A 9057-nucleotide genomic window follows, 5' to 3' on the forward strand; every position below is an offset into this window, starting at 1 on the left:
TTCTGTGATACAGTAGTGAGACAGAAGGAATGGTACTGTTCAAATGAAAGAAACAAAAAATGCTCAAATGATGTCAAAGCTCCTAGATTTCATTCTCTGATGAACTCACAGCAGTGTAAGAAATGGAGATTTTTCTTCATAGTAAACCAGCCATAAACCTCCATTTAGACCTAAAATTCTTTCATGTTGAGGGCCTGTAAGGTGGAACCAACACTATTTTCTCTCACCTGTTTCCTGTATTTTCTGTTTAAACTGCCCTCTTGTTCTCTCTATTTCTCACTGTTTTGGTAGAACCTGGCACAATGTGGGCCTGATCTTGGCAGGTGTTTCTGTTGTGTGAATATTAATGGATTCTGTTGTAATTTAACCAAGAAAAGCTTCTAGAATCCAGCTAAATTATCCAAAGACATACTGACAGCTGATGATATATGGATATGGATGCATGTATGTATTCCCGCTTCCATTTTTAAACACACAGCTGTGTGTTTAAACCCCGCCCAAACCTGTCATGCCATACAGCTGGAGAGAGAAATACAGGGGCTGGAAACAGAAAGCGATGGCCTTTCTACAAGGGTCAAATTTGCCTTGCCCTTTCAGTATGCAAGGGATCAGAAAAGCTAGATGCAGTATGGAAAAGATCTCTGGAACCATGTGTCAATGAGGTTGCTGACTAATGCAGCCTTGTTTTAGTTCTGGCTCTGTGGGCTTTGGTGAGTGCTGCCAGCCCAATGTCACCTGCAGGAGTGGGTGCTTGATTCCATGCAGAGCTGAGCTGCAGCAGGAGATAGGAAATTCTGAGCAGAGCTGAACATGAGGAGCATTTAACCCAACAGTTTAGATAATTGCAGATAGTTCTCATCTATGAAGCCCTCACTGTTTTGGAGCCTGGTTCTGTGGAAGTTGTCTTTTTGATACAGTGCAGACCAGGGGAGTGTTTGAACTGACTGAAGCAGGAGAGAACTTGCTGGGAGTGTGAGTGATTTAGGATTTACCCTCTCTCATTAGCAAAGCTGGAGCCCAGAATACTGTGTGAACTTGTTACAAAGCCCACTTTCCTTGTTTTCTCTCTTTGTTTTCAGGTGATTAAAGGGATCTTGGGATGAGTGTTAGAGTGCCTGTATTTGGTCATTCTTTTCCTACCACTGTGTGTGGTTTTAGTGGAAGGGATGGGAATCCAAATGTGGTTGTTCATCTTCAAGTAGAGAAAGAAGTATGATGCTGATTTCTTGTATTATAATAACACATACATACCATCCAGATGACTTGAAACTTTGTTTAAGTTTTTTTCATTCCAGGTTATAAAAGCTTATTTAACAATGTCTGGTTGACAAAACAAAGGGCTCACTCATTGGCAGTCTTAAATATACAGATATATTTGAGGGCAAAAATCACTACAGCACATTTTCATACCAAAGGTCAGGGAAGGATGACATACCTTGATTATAGTTCTGTAAAGGCATGTAGGACTGGTTCAACGTCTCTAAGTAGTATTTGTGTCACATCAAAGATGCCAACCCAAGCATTTGATTAAAAACTGTTGAATATTCTCCACATACAACATCCAAAGCTCTCAGGGATTTTTTTTAACATGAACTATGGCATGTCTAAAATGTTTACAGATAGCCCTCAAAGGAGGGGAAATAGGATGATAACATTAAAAGGATATTGCATTGATGGAAAATGTTCTGTTCTATCTTTGCACATCAATGAACTGCTGTTCAAGGTAGTCAGACAAACAGAAAAGGAAATATGCAAGGAGTAGTACAACTTCTCTCTTCAGTGAGAAGTACTCCTATTACTGTAATATTCAATCAGGGATGAAGTAATTGTGTTCATTCACTTCATACAAAACTGATGCTTATTTCAGCAGAAACTGGCTGAATGCATTTTTGTGAAAGAACACAGTAAGTACCTGACTTGAGTACACGTACGCACACTCACTACAGCTGGATCTTTATCACATTTAGGGCCCTGATCTTGCCTTCTGTCAATGAGAGCTTTGAGTTAAGTGGAGTAGTGGGTGCCCAGCCACTTCTGCAAATCAAAGAGGAAAAAACTCAGGTGTCTGAATTTTAAACAGCTGAGCTCTAGAATTGAGATGTTATCGTTCCTCTTTCTCTAAATTGCAGTGCTATTGAAGTGAAAGATAACTTCCTTTAAGTAAAACTGAGAAGAGTTTTGTGAAAGCCAGTTTCTTTCTTTTTTTCCCTCTTCTCCTTTTGCATTAAGTTCTGGCTACCAGGAGGAAAGAACATTGTTCCAGCTTTGTAATCTAATAATAAGTTTTGAATGGCTTTTTGATTAAGGAATAAATAGCTAGATCAAAAATTTATGAATACAAAATCTTTTGGCCAACTTCAGCACAGACCCAGTTTCACTGGAGAAAATGGCTTTTTTGAACATGGCTGGGTTTCCTGAATGTCCTGATGAGATTATTTATGCCATCCAAATATTGCCTTCTAACCCATTCCTGAGCTTCCATCAGCAACTGACACTGCTGAAAAACGGTTGTGCACATTCAGAAGTACTAAGCAAGCTTGTGTAGGATGGCTTAGCAATGGTTTGGAACCATGGAGCAAGTCCAGAAGAGGCGTCAAAGTTGTTAAGAGGACTGGAGCACCTCTCCTCTGAAGACAAGCTGAGAAAGTTGGGGCTGTTCAGCTTGGAGAAGAGAAGGTTGCATGGAGACCTCACAGCAGCCTTCCAGTATCTGAAGGGGGCCTGCAGGGAAGTTGCAAAGGGACCCTTTGTCAGGAAGTGTAGTGATAGGACAAGGGGTAATGGCTTCAAACTGAAAGAGGGCAGGTTTAGATTAGATGGTAGAAAGAAATTCTTTACTGTGAGGGTGGTGAGACACTGGCATAGGTTGCCCAGAGAAGTTGTGGCTGCCACACCCCCGACAGTGTTGAAGGTCAGGTTGGATGGAACTTGGAGCATGGTCTTTTAGGAGGAGTCTCTGCCCATGGCAGGGTAGTTGGAACTAGATTACCTTTAAGGTCCTTCCAGTCCAAACCATTCTATGATTCTACAACTCTGGCTTTCCTTGGGGAAAGCTTGATTTATTTTTTGACAAATGAGGTAGATATAATAGTGACATATTTGTCACCCTTTATGTATGTTATACCTGTGAAGTTAGTATTTCAAGGTACTGCTAGTTCTCTTTTTGTTTTCTAATAGTAGTTAAAGCAGTTCTGAAATGGCTGTGTCAAGTCCCATGGAAGTGCTGCAAGTAGCAGCATCACGCTTTCTCATCAAAAGACATTCCTACAGACGGTTCAGAATGTTTTACTGTTTGGGTATGGTCGTGGGTGTGGTGTGAGTTCTGCTGTTAACCTGGTGAAAAACACTGGAATACTGCCATGGGATTGCTTCTTCTGTCTGCACTTAGGCAGCTTTGCATATCCTTCCCTTCCACACAGTGTAGAGAGGAACCTACCAGGCACAACAGCAGAAGCAGAAAGCATCGAGCTCTTCTTCATCTCTGTAACACGGATATCTGTGTGGGCAGAAATCATCTTAGGCCATCTGATTTGGTCAGGCTACTTCTTTTAATCTTGGGTCTTTCTGGTCAAATTCAAATTTAGTTTTTGAATTAAAACTAACTCATCAAAACATGTCTACTCAGGACAGTAAATGTCCATGTAAGACTGCCTCTAATGGTCTTTAACATTTGGATCCCTTCTTTGTAGTTTCACTGGAGGTTCTCCAAAGAAGACATGCACAGCAGAAAAATGAAGAATTCCACAAAGGCTAAATTAAGTACTAGGGAGAAGCAAAGGGCACAGGAGAAGCAGGAATTTGAAGTCACAGAGAACACGAGAAACTTAGAAGCACAAATCTCAAGAGCAGCTAAGCCTGATGATCCAGAGCAGCAGCCAGATGATGTCATAGACTTGGGAGAGGAGCTGGCTGGGACCAACGACAGCGGTGCCCACCACAACGGGGCATCAGCAGAGACGTGTCCTGCCAGCTGTGACACTGATGACAATGCTGGGCAGGCCTGCCTCAGCATGCCCGGCTGCCTTGCGGGGGAGGCCGCGGAGGGCGGGGGCTGCGTGGCGGGGCTGAACGACTGCAGTGGCAGTGATGGGGCAGCACTGGACATGGACTGCTCCTGTGAATAAGACCTACTTTCAGGAACCCTGTGAGTGGCTGATACTTTGCCAAGACAAAAGAACAGATTTTGATAATCCCCACCACTAACTCCATTGCTCAACTCAGCATTTCTTTCGCATATCTTTGACTTACTTTGCTCCTTAGCACTCTGGTATCTTAATGTTTTAAGTATCTACAGGGCGCAGATTTTTCAACCCACAGAAACTGCAAAATTCCTTTCACTGTAAGTAGTGGGAAATGCTCTCCTAGAGCTACACTTTAAATTAAAAAGTAGGGGGGAACAGAAATCATACCTTTTTCCATGACCAACCTTAGCAAGCTAGCTTTGAGCCTGGATCAGGGCAAGTGTTCCGTTCAGTCAAATTTTACTGTGTAGTACTTTCTTGTCCATGTAGCTATTCTGGAGAAGTTATTGTGCCAGATGTTATTTTGTCACTAGGCTTGTAGTGTCATAAAAATGATATTTGGACTTCAAGAGGTTGAAACTGAAGTTGGAAAGCTTAGATAAGATGGCTGTTATTTATATCTTTCTCCAGGAGCACACTCATTGATGATATTCTCTTCTGAATTTTATTAACCCTTACAGATCTTTAAGCAATAAGCAAATCGTGTACCTGTTCAGGCACAGTGGGTAAGCAAACCCCATGGTGAATCAGTGAGATGGATGATTCCAGTACAAAATGCAATTTCCTATTGGTCTTTGCCAATCAACAGTTCATCAGTAGCTGTGGGGGCTTCAGAAGACAGAAAAACAGGAAACGAAAAGGCAGGTAAAAAGTACTTCTGTCAGTGGTTATCCTCACTAAAATGGGAATTAGATGCTACCTCCTGACCTTTTCTAGGTGGTTTAGCACCACTTCCTCACTATTATGAAATACCTTGTGGTAAAGAGCTGAAATTGTACACAGTGGTCCGTGGCCAACAAATGTCAGTAAATGACTTTCCAAAATGAAAATACCTTAACAGACCATTTTCTTGGTACAAGTAACCATATTCTGGGACTGATACCTAAGGGAATTCTGTAAAATTACCAACATTTTTATGTTTGAAGCTACATAAAAATATTTACAAGTGAATGTACATGTAATATAGTTTCTGTGCCAATGTTCTCCAAGCACTCCAGTATTTTTACAAATGTAGGAAGGAGTAATTTCTGTCTTCTTAACCACCTTCATCCTTATTTAGAAGTGGTCAAGTAATCTGATAACAAGATGAGAAAAACATTGTAAATTCCCCTGCTTTTATTGTTTTAAAGCAAGAGGTAGAGCCCTGTAAGTGATTTGCTGTTTTTTCCCTTGACTGATTTGTGCTTGAAGATTTTCCTTAGTCTTCAAATCAAAATGCTGTAAAAAGGACTATGTTCTGTATCAGACGTGCATGTGGAGTGGTTCAAAAGCATCTTTCATGCCTAAAAATTCTTTAGTTGGCAGAACATTGCAGAGAAGGGAAAAATTACATCACTTAAATATTCGTTTAATCGGGATGAAGGCACTCAAGTTTAAACCATTTGATTTCACACACACAAAGCACAGTGGTATAGTTTTGTCATTGATTAAAGAGTGTTTTATTTTTAATTCAGTGGTTTAACCACAGGACTGTAAGTAACTTCAGTTTCTGATGCTATTTTTCGATTGTTTCATTTGGTATTTTAAGATTACACTGGTGTTCCAATAACCTCAAAAACAGGTTGCTGCAGTTGTTCTGCTTAAATACAAGGTCTCTGCTCTGTACAATTTTAAGTTCCTGTTTGCAGATTTTTTTAGCATAAGATCCTTTTACTGATGGTTTCTATCTCAAGGACCAGCTTGTATTAATCTTGTTTAAAAAGTCACAATATTTAATGAACATTTTGCTAGCAGAAAGTGTTGCAGTAGAAAGACCTCTCCAAATACTTTTTAATAGAAAACGTTTATTGGATTGCAGTTTGACCTTGTTTAACTGAATCCCAACTGCTTACAAAACTAAAGAGAATAAAGGTCATGAGGAGATTCCTTATTTGTGGTGTTTGCACAAATGCCAATTATTCATCCCCAAAAGGAGGAACTCAGTTCTCTAAGTGGTGATGAGGGGAAGCTCCTTACTACTGAATTAGCAGTAGTTACTGGTGCTACAGAATTGGCTACTTGGTTTTCCTCTCCCAACAGAGCATGGAAGAGCCTGTGGGGAAGTTGCACTTGTTTAAGTAAAGGCTTGATGTAAAACTTTGTTCCTGTAAAAGCTGGTTTACGGTTGGGAGGAGTTGAAGAGAACTTGCATGTTTTTTTCAGTTTCAAAAGGGCAGCTGCTTTGGGGTTTATAATCTCATAATCAGTTCCAAGTTGTGATTTTGAATTACTCTGAGCTGGTTCAGCTGTCTGAAGTTGTCTGCGTGCTTGCACCATCCCCCCATCCCAAGGAGAGTGAGAGAGCCTAAATAATCTCTCAGACAGATGATCCAGATGTGATGAGGGCTGGGGAAGGCAGGTCTGTGGTGCAGCAGCAAGGCTCCACAGCTGTTACCTGCTTTTTTTCTCAGCTGCCTTTGCTATGTTGGGCCTGAAAAAGGAGGACCACCAGAGTGGCCAGGGAAGTGAAAGACAGCAGTCAGCAAGTGGTCATCTGAACAAGCCACCAGCTGTTAGGCAGGAGAAGTTCAAAGGAGAAAATCCATCTCAGGCATTGGAATGGGCTAACCGGGGCAGTGGTGGTGAGGCAAATGGTGGACTTGGAGTCACTGTCCCGGGAGGTGTCACATCTCTGGATGAAGCAAATGAGGCATGTCAAAGAGGAGTGGATGAATTAAATGAAAGATGTAAAAGGGTTTTGAAATTGCAACAAACAGCGGGGGCAGAGGGGTACAACTACGATGGGTAGGGTGTCCAGACTCTTGAAGCATCATAATGAAAACAGGTATGTTAAGAGGGGTGAAGTGCACAAATGATGTGCCTGGTACATCAGCTTGCAATATGTCTTTGATTATTGAATCTGTGCAGTATAAATGAAATAGCCCAAAGTAGCTTTAATATATGTGTGCAAATGAAGCTAAGTATAAAACAATATACCCATTTCTCCCTAATTTGACTCCTCTGTCAGCCTTGATTTCTGAGGTGAGCAGAGGAAGGGCTCTGCATTTGGATATCCTACTTTTTCTTTGTAGTTGCTGTGACTCTACATTTGCCTCAGGGAGCCAATTATAGGGCAGAAATGAAGCATGATCAGCCTTTCATGCAGGAATTTCATCCTCCCAGAACTGAAGAGTATAAGAAAAGCAGATACTATTTTCTTGCTGATAAATGTTTCTTGAAAGTATGAGAAATGCCAGCGAACAACACGCCTAAGAATTGTAGTTGCAGACACAATTCATATGTCTCTGAGGCTGTTAGTGAAGATGTGCTCTTGGCTTTAAAAGGTGATCCTTGCCAGAGCCTCCATCCTCAGGAAGGTGCCTGTGGTGCTGGATGTGGCAGCTGACTCTAATCAGTACCTTACCTATACACGGAAGGGTTCGGAAAAAAGGCTTTTCAATTTTAAGTGCTTTCTGTTACTCACTTACAAAAGCACCCTACTAACTAAAATGATCTAATGATAACTGAATAGCCACTTTTTTCCAGCTAATTGATGCAAGTACTATAGGAATATTTGATACTCATTGTAGCACATGGCAAAGTGATATAATACCTGCCACAGGAAGAAGAGAAAGTCTAATAAGGCTGCAACACCAGGTAACTCACAAACCATCTTCTTAAGTTTAACTATAAATGCATAGATGGACCTATCTCTCACTCCTCATCCTTTATTGCAAAAAAAAAAAAAAAAGAGTTTTCAGTCTACTTTTCCTCCTTCAGTTGCTCCTTAGCTGATGGCACAAGTGTAAGAGGAATAAACATTTTCTATGATTACAAGATTCACCAAAGTGATGAGAATATTTCTCCAACTCAGTAGAAGCTGAACAGCAGGGGCTGCTCTCTGTTCCCACCAGAGCAGGCCAATATCACATTTACTGAATTATTTGTAGACCATGTGTTTATATGGGTTAATGTTTCTGGGATGTTATTTTTATCTTCAATTATGGCAGAGTCAGATCCAATAACAGACTTAAAGGTGAAACTGACGTCTCACTAAAAGACCAGGAAACTCTTTAGAAGAGACTTCTAAAAGATTCTTTAAGTGTCAACAGGAAAAGGCTGTGGAGGAAGGGGACAACAACTTTCCCATTTTTTTGGCTTAGAAATGGCATTTATTACAAGGTAAGAAAGGACTTCTTGCTCTCAGTACCACAGGTTACCACTATTTGGGGGGGCAGGGGGTATGAAATAATTATTCTTGTCCATGTTTCAGGGCAGTGTATGTGTGTTTCATCCTGCTCTCCAAGTGGGTGAGCCCACACAATTAGAGAGATATGTCCTTGCCCCACAGCACTCAGGCTGAGTGTAACAGGGGATGACAGAAGGAGGTTAGAGGGAAAAGAAGATGATGACAGAAGCAAAGGATTTCAAAATGCCTTTTGTTAAATGGACATTTTGGTGCAGGTCTGAGGAGGGTTTGTGAAAGAGATGTAATTTGGGCTGCAGAAAGCCTTTGCATTAAGGGAAGAAAAGGGTATATCAGTTTATAATTCATGAAATGATTTAGAAGTTATAAGAAAAACAACATTTAAAGGCTTCTCAGAATCTTTTTATCATGATATTGTTAAAACACAGACAAGCCTAGTGCGTGGCTATTTTAGGGCACCAGTACTTCCTGATAGCAACGGATTGCACGTTCCTAGGAAAGCCCTGCTTCTTTCAAGCATCAAGCTCTGACGTGTCAGCTGCGATCTCTGTGAACGCAAAACCCCCTTGGTGTTATTTTTTGTGACAAGCACGCTGTCCTATTTACATTCTAGAGTGAACAAACAAGGAAGCATTCATTGAAATAGGGGTACTCAGAAGGAATCCTCCTCTCATTTGAGGAGGAGGGATT

At 41.0% G+C, this 9057-nt stretch overlaps 1 protein-coding gene across 1 annotated transcript in view; it reads left to right on the forward strand.

Annotated features, from left to right (window-relative positions):
• The window catches only part of RFTN1 (raftlin, lipid raft linker 1), a 96048-nt gene extending 90019 nt beyond the window's left edge, over positions 1 to 6029 (forward strand). The window contains exon 10 of the mRNA XM_084220926.1: positions 3690 to 6029. Coding sequence (XP_084077052.1) covers positions 3690 to 4124 — 435 coding nt within the window. The 3' untranslated portion in view covers positions 4125 to 6029. The remainder of the gene's footprint in view (positions 1 to 3689) is intronic.
• The last annotated feature ends 3028 nt before the right edge of the window (positions 6030 to 9057 follow it).

The sequence above is a fragment of the Fringilla coelebs genome (assembly GCF_963513975.1).
Source record: "Fringilla coelebs genome assembly, chromosome: 1".
Classification (NCBI taxonomy): domain Eukaryota; kingdom Metazoa; phylum Chordata; class Aves; order Passeriformes; family Fringillidae; genus Fringilla; species Fringilla coelebs.